Source organism: Ursus arctos, unplaced genomic scaffold (assembly GCF_023065955.2).
Source record: "Ursus arctos isolate Adak ecotype North America unplaced genomic scaffold, UrsArc2.0 scaffold_23, whole genome shotgun sequence".
NCBI classification, from domain to species: domain Eukaryota; kingdom Metazoa; phylum Chordata; class Mammalia; order Carnivora; family Ursidae; genus Ursus; species Ursus arctos.
Genome location: NW_026622908.1, coordinates 1,782,445 through 1,798,084, shown reverse-complemented (window position 1 = coordinate 1,798,084; position 15,640 = coordinate 1,782,445). Strand labels below are relative to the sequence as shown.

Genomic DNA, 15,640 nt, shown 5'->3' with positions numbered 1-15,640 from the left:
TCATTTATGTTACTAAATCTATTCTGCAGATGTTTCCAAAATATTTCATTTTTATCTTCTTAATATCCATACAATCTCTGATGTTGTTACTGCTTTATTCCGGATAAATCTTGTTTTTTCTTTTTTCCAGATCAAACAACAGTTTTATCAATGTTGTTTATGCTTTCAAGAGTCAGCTCTTGATTCTTTCGAAATTCTCTCTTGCTTTATTGTTTTCTGTTTCATTGATTTTTGTCTTATTATTTCATTTCTTCTGTTTAGATGCTTTCTCTTTGACTTTTTACATTTAGAGTGCCAAAAATGTCAAAAGTGGCAATGAGAAATCACACAGCAATAACAACATTCATCTTGTTGGGACTTACAGAGGACCCACAGCTGCAAGTTCTTGTTTTTATCTTCTTACTCCTCACCTATGTGCTGAGCATTACTGGAAATCTGACCATTATCATTCTGACATTCATGGATTCTCATCTTAAAACACCCATGTATTTTTTTCTTCGAAACTTCTCCTTCTTAGAAATCTCGTTCACAACAGTGTGTATTCCCAGATTCCTGTACAGTATATCAACTGGAGACAAAACCATTACTTATAATGCTTGTGCCAGTCAAATATTTTTTTTTGGGCTTTTTGGGGCCACAGAGTTTTTTCTCCTGGCAGCCATGTCCTATGACCGCTATGTGGCCATCTGCAAACCCCTGTATTACATGACCATCATGAACACCAGAGTCTGTACCATCCTCGTCCTCTGCTGCTGGATCTCTGGGCTGATGATCATCATGACACCCCTTGGTATGGGCCTCCAGCTGGAATTCTGTGACTCCAATGCCATTGATCATTTTGGCTGTGACGCATCTCCTCTTTTTAAGATTTCATGCTCAGATACTTGGTTTATAGAACAGATGGTTATAATCTGTGCAGTACTGACATTCATTATTACACTGATAGGTGTCATTCTTTCCTACACATATATCATCAGGACAATTCTAAGATTCCCTTCTGCTTCTCAAAGAAGGAAAGCTTTCTCTACCTGTTCTTCTCACATGATTGTTGTTTCCATCACATATGGCAGCTGTATTTTCATCTATCTCAAGCCTTCAGCCAAAGAAGAAGTGGACATCAATAAAGGGGTATCAGTCCTCACTACGTCTGTTGCCCCTTTGTTGAACCCTTTCATTTATACTTTGAGGAACAAGCAAGTGAAACAAGCTTTCAGTGACACGATCAAAAAAATTGCACTTATCTTACACAAATAGGAGTACATGGAATTTGAAAAATCAATTACAGCAATTGTTTGTTCCATAGCATTTTTTTTCTGGAAGTTCTAACTAGTCCAGTAAGGTTAACTAATCTCAGAATCTTTTAAATTTGATTTGTGAACCTATTTGGAACTAATAATTTCTTTCTTTAATCTCAATCCAAACTGCTTCCTCAATTAAAGGAACATGAGAATTTGTTTCCAAGAAATAAAATCTCTCATCTCTCACTAAACTTTTCTATTATTATTCACAAAGAAATTATATAACATATTAAATATAGTGTCTATGAGTTCTGGGAAATTTTTGGATCAATACTTTTTAAAACTCTTTTAATTTACATATGTAAATATGCCAAAAGAAATATTTGAAATATAGGAAGAAATATATCATCTTTGTTTTAAGGTATTAGTAAGATAAACTTTAAAATAGACTAAAAATGGGCATATTAAGTAAAATTAAAACATAACCAAAGTAAGAAAATAAATACCAGGAATCTGGAAACAGATATGATATACAAAAGCTATGAGGAAACCAGAATATTTAGATTTTCTTCAAGAAACAAGAGAAAAATTTAGACCACATCTGCTTGACAGTAACATGCAAACATACATGCATGCACACACACCAACAAAACATGAGACAAGATGAAAAATAAGAGGACTTTTGCTTCCAACCCTGTCAGAGTAACTAATTTGAGCCCATGTTTTCTCTGTTAATCATCATATAACTGAATGAATATTATGAAGATACTTGACAACGAGAAGCTCAAAACCGTCTCTCTCTATAATAGGGAAAGTCAATAAATGTGTCCACAGTTAGCACTAGGTCAGTCCACAGTATGAGATAGAGACTAAGCTCAACATGGTTGTCCCTCCAAGTTGAGTTGGCAAAGATCAAGTCTGCTGAACTGGTTAGCATCCTCAGGTCAGTGCTATATTGAGCTGGGATCTGGGCAGAAGCTCCCCATTTTTGCCTTGGCTGAGGAATTGACTGAACACTTGCAGGTTTACCAGTGATAAGGCTGAGAGTTCAACAGAGAGACTAGAGGCCAAGTAGTCTGTGGGCTTGCAGTTTGGGCCCAGAGAAAGTGAAGAGACCTTGTTAACATCTCTTCAAACTACAGGCTTCTAGCTAAACACCAGGAAAGCCCTTAGGAGTACCTTAGGAGTAAGGACCACATTATAGAGCAAGAGTCAGAAAGTTAAGATCTGACAGTAAAATCTATCTACCATTGGGTCTAGTAAATAAAGTTTTATTGAAAATGTCCATTCCCACTCATCTGCATATTGTCTATGGCTGCTTTTAATGTCAGAGTTGAGTAACTTAACAGAGACCTCATGGCCCAAAAAGTAAAAAAAAGTATTTACTATCTAGCCTTTTACAGAAAAAGTTTGCCCATCTCTGGTGTAGAATTTACTTTTCCATTTTTACAATTTTGTATCATTGGGAGGAAATAATGAGAGGCAGGTTGCTATAGGGTTACACTGCCTTCGTCTACCCAGATGTCTCCAGAAAGGAACTTTTAAACTTGTGGCCAGCCTGAAGAATTGAATAAGTCCATCTCTCTACAATCTCCCCTTTTGTCCATAACTATACTTCAAAACAGATTTTGAAAGAATGAAAATTTGGGGAAGCCTGTCTATTCTGTCCACCTAGATCTCACACTAACCACTCAAGTTAGAACCAAATCAGTGTTTTATAAGAAACCGGGAATCCACTTGTTTGCCATTTAATAGAAAATTTTGTTCAGCCCACTAATTCTTATAAATCTCAAATCTCAACTTAGTGACCCCTGGAAAAATACTCAGAACTCCCAAAGTTGTGTATGTGCAATTCCAAATCAAGCCACAGTAGTATATTTCCTAGGGCTACTGAATTTGAAGTAAGGCCATCCTTGTGATCTGCCCATCATTTGGCTTAAGTATGTGCCTTACGTGTAAGGCACTCTCCCTAAAGTTTGGATAGACTCTCAAGTGCTGTTTGGCTGAGTCATTCCAACTACAGCTTGCCCTGCACCCACATAAAAGGAGCCTATCATTTTTAGCCAAAGCCACATTAATTGAAGAGACCATCCAAAATGAAAATTATTGAGACTAGTTCTTCTTAAATACTACCGGAAATTTTAACTGCTTTTTATAGTGAGTGCATTTACTAATCCTTATGTTGTATGATATATGAGACAATTCTCTAGTAAATAAAAAAATCTTTTTTATCCTAGGTATTTAAAATAGATATTGGAACTGTTTCAAAATTAAAATAAGATTTAATATTATACACATCAGAGTCTGAAAATGAAGATCATTTAAAGTTGACATTTGATTTTCCCTCTTTAATAAAATATTAACATTTCTAATTTTATACTTTACAACCCAAAACAGATAATAGCACATATGTGTTATATACACTGGCCTTCTATTTACTGGTTTAAAGTAGCCACTTTATGGTATGAACAGTAAAAAAGGGGGGAATAATCAACTAATCTCTTCAAAAAGACTTCTGGAAACGTTGTCAATCAAAAAGGTTCAGATTGGAAGATATGAATTGACTGGTTATATTTATTACACATGGTTTATTTTTGTGTTTTTTAAACAAGTGGGTGTTCTGGAACTTTTGATTGCTAATGAGTGAGGAAAACAATTAGATCTATTTAACGCAAAATTTGCACTGGTTACAGATAAATTCCTGTTCTCTGGTTTGGAAATTAACCTGATATTCATTTTCAATATAAAGGAAAATAGTCATCGTGCTATGCAAATTAAAGTAGAATTCAGTACAAGACCATATTAGCAATATAATGAGTATAACATGTTGAATCACTAAATTGTACACCTGGAACTACTATTACACTGTATGTTAACTAATTGGAATTTAAATAAAACTAGAAAGAAGAAAGAAAGAAAAAGAAAGAAAGAAAGAAAGAAAGAAAGAAAAAGAAAAAAGAGTACATCAGAAAGTTTTGTCCAAAGAGTAAAATTCTTAGTCTTACTTAGCTTTACTTCTGGTACCCTAACATTCACCAAACCCACTGAAAGCCATCAGGTAATTCTTCAAAAAAGAACTGACAATTTGGGCACATAAAAAGTCATAAAATCATACAAAAAATAGGAAAAGAGAGAAATACAATTATTTTGATTCATAGCTGGGGAAAATGATGATGTACATCTAAAGCATTAGTGCAATAGGATTAAACACTGGAACACAGGTATGGTGGCAAATTATATAACCAGAAAAAATATATTTGAAATTATTACCTCAACAGAAAAGAAATCCTTTTCATCTGAAAAAATATATATATATTTTTTAATGATTTTTTATTATATTATGTTAGTCACCATACAGTACATCCCCGGTTTCCGATGTAAGGCTCGATGATTCATTAGTTGCGTATAACACCCAGTGCACCATGCAATACGTGCCCTCCTTACTACCCATATATATTATATTTTATTTCCCACTCCTAGGGTGTATGTTTCTAATTCTTTTGTAAATAGAACTAACAAGTAGAGCTAAAATAAATGATAAAAATGTTTCTATTCATTAAGAAGATAGAACATTTCTAAATTTTATACACTTTATCATGTAACCTGAGAATATAAAAGCCATATAGGACAAAAAGGAAAAACGGAAAAAGCCATAATCATAGTGGGTGATTTTAACCCCTTATCTCAGCATTGCATAGAGCAAACTGACCAAAGCATCAATATGATACAGATGTCTAAACAACTCATGTAGTAAACTAGACCTAATCATCAGTATGAAATATTGTACAAAAACCCTGATAACTGCACAGTCATTTTAAGAGAAAAAATGTTTATGAAATTGAAGTTATGTTAAGCAATCAATATGAAGATATGTTGAAAATCTCACATATATTCAGAAACTAAATAGTATACATCTGAAAAGCATCTGAGTAAAAAAGGCACTCAAAATGGAAATTAGAAAATATTGTGTACTCTATTATATGAAAATATTACATGCCAAACCTGTGTGATACAGATAAAGGTGTGCTTGAAAAGAAATATATAGTTTAAGTAATTGTATTTTAAAAAGAAGGAACACTAAAATCAGTGATCTAAATATCCATTTTAAGGAGTAAGAAAAAGTACAAATTAAAACAAAAAAATGTAGAAGAAAGTGAATAACATCAAAAACTAAATATGTAGAGACAGATTTCAGTAAAGGAAATCACCAATACAAAGAGTTGAGAAGAACTTTTATTCTGCTGTTTGGATTTGAGTGTTCTAGATATATAGTATTAAGTCTGATTGCTTTATATGTCTTTTTTAAAAATCCTTGTTTAACTTGAACCTAGTTGCTCCATCCATTTTTGGAAATGGAGTATTGAAGTCTCCAATTATTATTGTTTGAGCTGACTATTCCTCTCTTCATTTGTCAGTTTTTGCTTTATGCATTTTGGGTTCTATTGTTAGGTTCATACATGTATTAAATTTTCTTTTTCAATCTTTCCCTTTCAACCTATTTATGTTTTTGAATCTGTGATTATCTTCTGTAGACAGTATAGAGTGATTCCTTTGTTTTCATTACTCCAGACTGAAAATCTCTGCCTTTTTGATTGGATAGTTGGATCCATCCCCATGTAATGCTATCATTGACATAGCTGGATATATCTCTGCCACTTTACTTTTTGCTCTCTATATGTCTACTGTACTCTTTCCTCTTCTATTCCTCTTTCAATGCCTCCTTTTGCATTAAGTGAATATTTCCTGTTTTAACATGTTTTCACTATATTTTTGACATATTTTTCTATTGTTATCTCTAGGGCTTACCATATACATCATAACTTATCATATCCTATGTCAGAATCATACTTAAATCTAGTGAGATAGAAAATTACTCCTATATAGTTTTATTCTCTTTCATTTTGAAGTTTATTATGTTGATGAATGCACAACTATGCATACAGTTTGAAACCACTGTTTTTGGTATTAAGTTGGTGTGGATGTTGAGCTTGAATGCTTTCTTAATTGATGACTGCTTTTAGGCCAACTCTGACTGACCATATGATTTCACTCATATGTGAAATTTAAGGAACGAAACTGATGAACATAGGGGAAGGGAAGAAAAAATAAAATAGGATGAAAACAGAGAGGGAGGCAAACCATAAGAGACTTAACTGTAGAGAACAAACTGAGGGCTGCTGATGAGAGGTGGGGGGAAGGTTAACTGGGTGATGGGCGTTAAGGAGGGCACTTGATGTAAGGAGCACTGGGTGTTATTTGCAACTGATGAAGCACTGAATTCTACCCTGAAATTACTAATACAGTATATGTTAACTAAGTTGAATTTAAATACACCCAAAAAATAAAAATAAATAAATAAAATAAAAAGCTGACGATGTAAGGACAAAAAAATTAAAAAATAACACCACTGAACGGCATACTTTCAAGTGGATGAATTTAGGACATATAAATTATGTATCAATAGTACTTACATATACTGAGATAAATGAGATACATTTAAATATATTTTAAAATCATACATATTTGTATACCATACTACCTAGTCTTTTATCCCAGATAAAACCTGCCATAAATATACATGGCGACTTTATAATAACCAAAAATTGACAACTCAGATGTAATTCAAAATGTAAATGGTTGATCAAATTATTACACATCCATACCATACCACTGAATAATATAGTAGTATAAAGAAACAAGGTATTGGTACAGACAACAACTTGCATAAATCTCCAGGGAATTATGCCAAGTCAAAAGTCAAAAAGCCAATTCCATTTATCCCAGATAAAACCTGCCATAAATATACATGGCGACTTTATAATAACCAAAAATTGACAACTCAGATGTAATTCAAAATGTAAATGGTTGATCAAATTATTACACATCCATACCACTGAATAATAATTAGTAGTATAAAGAAACAAGGTATTGGTACAGACAACAACTTGGATAAATCTCCAGGGAATTATGCCAAGTCAAAAGTCAAAAAGCCAATTCCAGCAGTCATGTTCACTATTGACTTGTTTATACAATACCAAAATTACAAAATTACAGAAATAAAGAGCAAATTAGTGAATACCAGTGATGGAAGGGCTAAGGGAAAAGGAGGCTTGAGTGGCTAAACAGAGCAAAATGAGGGATACTGTGATAATGAAACTTTTCTGGCCTTAGGTTGTGTGGTTGTCAATGTCCTGGTTATGAGATTGTGTCTTAAAAGATGTGACCATTGCAAGAAACTGGGTAAAGCATGCATGAGTTCTTTCTGTGTTACTTATTATAAGTGTGTGTGAATCTATAACTATATCAAATAAAACTTTTAATTAAAAAAAGAAAAAATTCATCATACAAAAATCAAGGAAAGAAAATATATGTGCTTGAATGATCATAGAAGCACTATTCATAATAGTATGAAACTGAAAACTACAAAGGCAGAAAAACAGTAATAGTATGGATAAATAATGTACAGTTAATTTACATAAGAGAATATTATAGAGCAATAAGAATGAATGATCTACAATCATGTGCAATAATACGGGAGGATCTCATTGTCTTATACTGACTGAAAAGAGTCAGACATAAACTGTATCATGTTACATGGCTCCACTAATATAAAATACAAAAACATGAACAATCTATATTATTACAAATCAGGGCAGTGATTTTCCTGGCAGTAGATAAGAAAGAGTGAGTGGTGGATGTTTAATAACTATCTGACTAAGTGAGCGCTAGGGAAAATTTCCAGGTGATAGTACTGTTCTGTTCTGTTGTTGCTAGTTATCTATAGAAGTCCAGTTAATGAAAATTCATTGCAATGTGCAGTTAAAATAGGTGCACTTTTAGGTATGCGTGTTCCTTCATAAAATGTTCTCAATTTTTAATGTAAAAAATTAAAACAAAAATTAAAAATCAAATTCTTACATCCAGTTGCCTTACAAGAGAAGCCAGGCATTTGCTTTGTTTTAATATCATGGTTGTGGTTCTTTATATATTTAATGCTATGGTTATGCTTCTGTGTCTCTAAGGAAATGGTCCCACTGCTACATGTATATTTGTGTGTGTCGAAGTTCATCAGAAGATTCATTACTGGCTTTTATACATTAATCACAAAGGACCCTCTTGTTTATTTTTCACGTGATCTTATGCACCCATAGCATATTCAGGAAATATAATAGAAGCCATGATAGTTTATAAATTACAGGGCACCCTATCTCCGTGTCTAGAAAAGATCAGGCCATCAACTCTTCCGTAATCCATTTTTGGTATTCGTTTGCCTCCGTGTCAGGTTTTTACTTCTCCTCAAACTACTAAATGCAAAGAAGTTATTTCCTAACTTTGCAATGGGAAACATTATCTAGTGATGGTATCTGAAGAAAACATTTTTAAGATTTCTGCATTGTCAGGGCTTTTGTGATTGGGGGTTTCTGAAAACACATAGTCACTATATTTATACATCTCTACTAAAAATGATGGGAATTAAAGAGGGCATGTGATATGATGAACACAGTGTTATATTCCACTAATGAATCATTGAACATTATATCAAAACCTAATGATGTACTATACCTTGGCTAACTGAATTTAAGTTTAAAAAATGGAAAAAAAATCTTCAATTTTAATTTTACTTGCACTAGGGACCCAGGGACATTTTTGGTGAAACTGTCCACAGAAGCTATGAATGACTATCAGAAAACTAAGTATGACACTTCACAGTTTTAAGTTTGAAAATTTTCAGGAAGAAAAAAAAATGGTGAAATAACTCAAGGGTACAGTAGCACCCAATTTGGGGGCATATTTTGTGTTTGTCCTTTAACCTCTGTGTAGACATATTTGGAAATCTCATGAGGTGAATTCACAGTACTTTTAAACTATTTTTCAATGGTACCTGACTTGTAAATAAGTTACATTCATGAGCAAAGCTAGTTTCACCTTTTAGTAAATATAAGATTACCAGAATTAGCTTTCTTCCCACCTCCTTGTCCTCAAACAATTTATATTGTAAAAAGAAAATGAAAAAAAAAAAACAATCAAAACCCATTAGCTCAAGTCTTTATTTAAAGGTTTTAACATAAGGATAACTCAAGATGACCATTATCAGGTTAGTAAGCAGGTTGAAGATTTCCAGGGAAGATTTTTGAAAAGGCTCAATCAAAGGCCAGTATTTTACTGAAAAGTGTTTGCCACTCAAATTCTCAGGAAGTAAACTGAGGTGGTGTTGATCATGCGACAGAATGCAAGGGTTGTGAGCCCGAAGCTATGGGTTAGCAGCTATTGGTTGGACACTTTGGATTGAGCAAAGAAATGGGGAAGAACATGTGAGAATAAAGTATTGCAGAGATGGGTGGAAATTCTTCCGTCCTTTAGTATATATCACAATAGCTGATAATAAGAGGTCAAATATCTGAACTTTTGCCAAAAAAATGCAAGATTGGAATTATACACAACAAATTCATCCGACAGTATAACTCTGAGGATCAGATTTTCCTGTACTTCCTCCTGCTAATCACTGTGAATCCTTGGATGTTGGAGAGAGTCAAGAGATTGCCAAAGATATGATCCTATTCTATATCACAAATCGACATTTTGATCATTCTTTGAGTGTCTCAGCTAAATTTGAGGGTGTAATAACACTAACATAAATTCTTCTCCGTAAGTCAAGTCCAAAACCCCCTTTTGTGATCAAGCCTATAAATCCTAGGGATATAATGAGTTACTGTCTCCTTAAAGGAAAACTGACAGTCCTAGGGTCACTGATTGTAGAGTCGAAACATCTGAGTAGCTTCTAATACAAATGAGTCAGCCACAGCTGAGGAAAAGCTACGTACCAAGTATTTACCTACTCACGAATGGCAGAGTCCCTGACATCTGGCTTCCTTCCTTCTCTAGTAAAACACTAAGCACTCAAAGATGGCCGTAGCAAAACTAGAGCAGGACATAAACTTGAGTAAGCTCGTTATTTTTATTCCGCATGTGGGTTAGTATGACAAAATGAGACCCCAAACAAACAAATATGATAAAGGAATATTAAACAGCATGATGCCCAGTGAAGTACCCTGTCTTGGGTGAAACAAGCAAAATGGAAAAAGGTTACAGAAAGGGAGTGACTTAAAATACAAGGGATAAACTTGGCCTAATTCAAAAATGTGTTAGGCTTAAATTATCTCACTGGCCAAACTAATCCTTACTGCCTTTGGAGGCAAGAGTTTACCAGAAAACAATGCAGAATAAGGAGCAGGCGTAAAGGGGTTTGTTGAGTATTCATGAAAGATGAAGTGACAGTATTTCTCACTCAGAATAGAAAAAAAAAAAAAAGGATGGATGGATGGATACAGGGTTTGGCAGATAGCCACAGTAGACAGCAGAAGAGCTAAAGACAACAGACCCACAAGTCAAGTTATTTAAAAAGCAGTCTGTCTTTGGAACATTCATAATTATCATTCCACTCATTTTTTAACAACAGCAGGTAATTAATAATACTATTACCTTCCTGCATTGGATCTTATTAAATTTCTTAACTGTAAAGGATATAAAATATGACTATATTTTTAAGAGCATTGGTATAATGGTATAGAGAACAGATGCTACAGGTAGTATGGCTGGAGAAGGAGGGTAGGAAAATGGAATAACCAGGAAATAGAAAAGTGATTATTGGAAACATGATGGCATTTTTCTCATGCACTGCTGTGATGAATTATGTTCATATTTATGATCAACCTTCTTTCTGTTGTAAATATATATTTTTAGAATTCCACTTTACCTGTATGAGGTAAGGAAAATAGGACACCTAAAATAGTAATCGTAGAGGTGCTTAAAGTTTGGACAATAAACAGACAGACATGAAAAAGAGAAAATGTAGTCATAAATCTCTGGCTACTACAATGAACTTTATTGTTATGAACTGAGCAGTGAAGGAGAGGTTGAGATGCTGGCATGGTTCAGTGGAGACTGTCAGGGGTAGACTGGATGGAACAAAAAAGTAATGAAAAACTAATGTGCCTGGGATAGTCAACTTGATTTTTGCCTCAGTGACATTAAAACCAAGTTAACAGAAAATTTCAACTTGAGACAAGCTATCTGAAAGTGTGCAGTTTCTGTGATGATAGCCTGTATCCAACACTTCCTCCTGGGTGAGGATCAAAATAATCAAATGTGCAAAGATTCCTAGGCTATGTTGTGACGTTCTGATACTCGTAAAAAAGTTTCAAGATCCAAGAGAAAGCACCCAAAGCCAAGAGATGACTTTTCACTGAAAGAATTTCTGTCGTAGCCCTTTAAACAATCAAACAAAAAAATAGGAAAATGTGTCCAAATCTAGTAATGGTTGTTAGAGAAGGCAAATTCTAGATAAGGTGATGATCTAAGTAATGAAAGCATCACTACCATCTCAGTATTGGCATTTCAAATGTAAAAAAAGTTGAGGATTGAAGAATGACACTTACATTTGCTATCAAGTTTCAATTCAAATAGATGGTTGCCAGAGGGGAGGTGGGTGGAATTTGGGTTAAATAGGTGATGGGGATTAAGGAGCCTGCATTTTGTGATGAGCACTGGGTGTTGCATGTAAGTGCTGAATCACTAAATTGTACACCTGAAACTAACATTACACTGTATGTTAATAACTGAAATTTAAATAAAAACTTTTAAAAAGGGAAATATAATAAATAAATTAATTAATTAAATTCTAAGAGTAATCACAGAAGTATGAAGACCACATTGGGTTAGGGCAGTGTGTCCAAGTATGAAAACTGTCAGGGAGAAGGTAAGAAGAGTGCTAAAGGCTACTTATTCCATTGGGTAAAAGCCAGAAATATTCTTCTGTTTTTTCTTTTTTTCTGTAACAATTCTTTTAATATGTTATGTTAGTCACAATATAGTACATCCTTAGTTTTTAATGTAGTGTTCCATGATTCATCGTTTGCGTATAACACCCAGGGCTCCATGCAATATGTTCCCTCCTTAATACCCATCACCGGCCTAATAACCATCACCCCCTCTCCTCTGAAGCCCTCAGTTTGTTTCCCAGAGTCCATAGTCTCTCATGGTTCATTCCCCCTTCTGTTTACCCCCCCCCTTCATTCTTCCCTTCCTTCTCCTACCCATCTTCCTACTGTTCCTCAGGTTCCACAAATGACTGAAACCATATAATAATTGTCTTCTCTGCTTGACTTATTTCACTTAGCATAATCTCCTCTAGTCCTGTCCATGTTGCTGCAAAGGTTGGGTAATCGTTCTTTCCGATGGTCAAGTAATATCCCATTGTATATATGGACCACATCTTCTGTTTTTTGCCCAAGTGTAGCACTCAGATTACTCAATCACATCTCCTAAGGTAAGGTAAAATAATAAAAGTTGAAGAAAAAGAAAAAAGTTGCCTTAGAGTGTTCATTTAATAGAACTCACTCTTCCTAAAAAGAAAAAACAAAATGAGGAAGTGGGGAAGAATGCTGTGCTAAATATGCAATTCAATAACAAGCCTTATTAGCCAAATTTCTCTTGCTAATAGTAGCAAAGAAAGGGCCAAAATTATACTGACTGTGTAGGTGATTAAGTAAAAAAAAGAAAAAACACCTATGAACTGGCTTGCCTTTATGCTTCATCTATTGCTCATTGCCATGTGGTATTGAGAGACCCCCTCTTATCAAGATTTGGTTTCTCAAATTGTCCTTGCAGATTGGAGTGAAGTCAGAATTTAGCAATGAGAAACGATGCAGTCTGCTGTAACCAATTCATCCTTCTGGGAGTGACTGATAATCCACAATGAAGGTTCTTTTCATTTTCTACTTACCACCTACATGTTGAATATAACAGGGAATTGGACTATCATCATGCTTTCATTTATTGATTCTCACTTTAAAACTCCCATGTATTTTTTTCTCAGAAATTTTTTATTCTTAGAAGTCTCACTCACAGGTGTTTGTGTTCCCAGATTCCTTCATAGCATATCAACTGGTGATGACAGATAATACTATTACTTACAGTGCTTGTGCTACTCAAATATGTTTTGTCATACTTTTTGGAGTGGCACATTCTTTTCTCCTGATTGCCAGGTCACATGATCACTTTGTGACTGTATGTAAACCCCTGCATTATGTGACCATCATGAACCAAAGCGTCTGTACTCCTTGTCCTCGGTTGTTGGCTGACTTATTTATTGCTCATGTTCACTCCACTTTGTGTGGACTTTCAGGTAGAATTCTGTGACTCCACTGTGACTGATCATTTTGGCTGTGATACATCTCCTCTCCTGGACGCTTCATGTTAGGGTACATGGTTCATAGAGAAAACAATCATTACCTATGCTTCACTAGCATTGATCATGACCCTCATTCGTGTGGTGCTGTTTTATATTTACATCGTCAAGACTATCTTAAGATTTCCTTCTGCTCAACAGAGGGGAAAAAGCCTTTTCCACCTGCTCTTCTGACATAATTGCAATTTCTGTCACAATGGCAGCTTAATCTTCATCCATATCAAGTTTTCAGCAAAGGAACGAGGGGCCACTTAAAGGAGTATCAGTACTCATTAATTCTGTGATCCCTGTGCTAATCCTCTTCTTTATATCCCGAGAAACAAGAGAAGCAAGCTTTTGAGAATTTAATCAAAAGAATGAAATTTCTATCAAAGTAAAAGAATGAAGACACTCAGGAATAATATTTTCCCCTGAACAGTCTAGTCAACTTTACTGCATCCAGAATTTGTCAATGTGGGCTTCTTTCAAAAATTTTATTGCTCATTACAAAATCTATCCTCATATCATTACTTTCCCTTTTATTGTTTGAAAACAATAAAAATGTGCCTTTCTTCCTTAGAGTAACATAATTTTTTTCCAGGACAGGCATTCCTACACTAAACTCTTTCCTAACCTTTTCATAATATAGCCAAAATACAGAACTATTTTGCATAATTAAGTATTTAAATAGGGACTTCTGGGTACGTGATGGATAAATATGATCATTTAATTTGTTAATAATGATATCACAAGGATAAAACACCGATGAAAAAAACAGAGAAAAAATGAAAACCAAAAGAATACTTCAACACCAACAATAAAATACAAAGATGAATTTTAAAATGAATAAAATCAATTCCAGCCTCAATGCAAAGGGTTAGCAAACTGGAAAAATTCACATGGTAGAAACGTGAAAAAAATTACAAAAGACACTAGCAAGATTGGTTTCACTGTAACATAAATGAGGTGGTTTCTTCTCAAAAAACCATATAAAGGAATAACAAATTGCACCAGAATACCAAACACCCATATGGTGAATCAAAAGCACGGCAGTTTCCAAGCAGCATAATAGATGATGAAAATCAAGTTTTTCTTAAAAATTCACATCATGATCCTTACTACTTCAATAAAGGAATGATATAAATACAAGGAGAATTAGTGGAACAACATTAAAAAATACTTGAAGAATAAATAATGGGAATGATTCAAGGCAGAAAAAAAGGCAACATGTGGAAATTGTGGTCAAGAATATTCCTGAAGACCGAGATGTCCCTCAACAGATGACTGGATTAAGAAGCTGTGGTCCATATATACAATGGAATATTACTCAGCTATCAGAAAGAACGAGTTCTCAACATTTGCTGCAACATGGACAGGACTGGAGGAGATTATGCTAAGTGAAATAAGTCAAGCAGAGAAAGACAATTATCATATGGTTTCACTCATTTGTGGAACATAAGGAATAGCAGGGAGATGGGCAGGAGAAGAAAGGGAAGAAGAAAGGGGGGGTAAGCAGAAGGGGGAATGAACCACGAGAGACTGTGGGCTTTGGGAAACAAACTGAGGGCTTCGGAGGGGAGGGGAGTGGGGGATTGGGATAGGCTGGTGATGGGTATTGAGGAGGGCACATATTACATGGTGCACTGGGTGTTATATGCAAATAATGAATCATGGAACTTTACATCAAAAACTGGGGATATACTTTATGGTGACTAATATAACAAAATAAAAATTATTTTAAAAAAAAGAATATTTCTGAAGAGGGCACCTGGGTGGCTTAGTTGGTTAAGTGTTTGCCTTCAACTCAGGTCATGATCTCAGGGTTCTGGGATTAGGCCCTGAGTCAGGCTCCTTGCTCAGCAGGGGGCCTGCTTCTCCCTCTCCATCTGCCTGCTGCTCCCTGTGCTCTGTCTCTCTCTCTCTCTGTCAAGTAAAATCTAAAAAATATGTATTATTGAAGATAATTTTTTTGAAATGGAAGGTAAAGATATAAATGAGGGACCTGTAGTCCTAATGTAGTCTCCAGTAATAGTTCTTTCATAAAGATTACATAACACTTTTAATTTTTTTGAAGATTTATTTATTTTAGAGAGAGCGAGCACAAGTGTGAGGGGCAGAGGGAAAGGGAGAGAAGATCCCAAGCTGACTCTTTGCTGAGTGTGGAGTCCCATAAGGG

At 34.7% G+C, this 15,640-nt stretch overlaps 1 protein-coding gene across 1 annotated transcript; it reads left to right on the top strand.

Annotated features, from left to right (window-relative positions):
* Window positions 1-315: 315 nt before the first annotated feature.
* Window positions 316-1,254, top strand: LOC125282444 (olfactory receptor 6C2-like). The gene has a single exon (XM_048217187.1). It carries the CDS (start codon window positions 316-318, stop codon window positions 1,252-1,254), a length of 939 nt encoding a protein of 312 aa, XP_048073144.1.
* The last annotated feature ends 14,386 nt before the right edge of the window (window positions 1,255-15,640 follow it).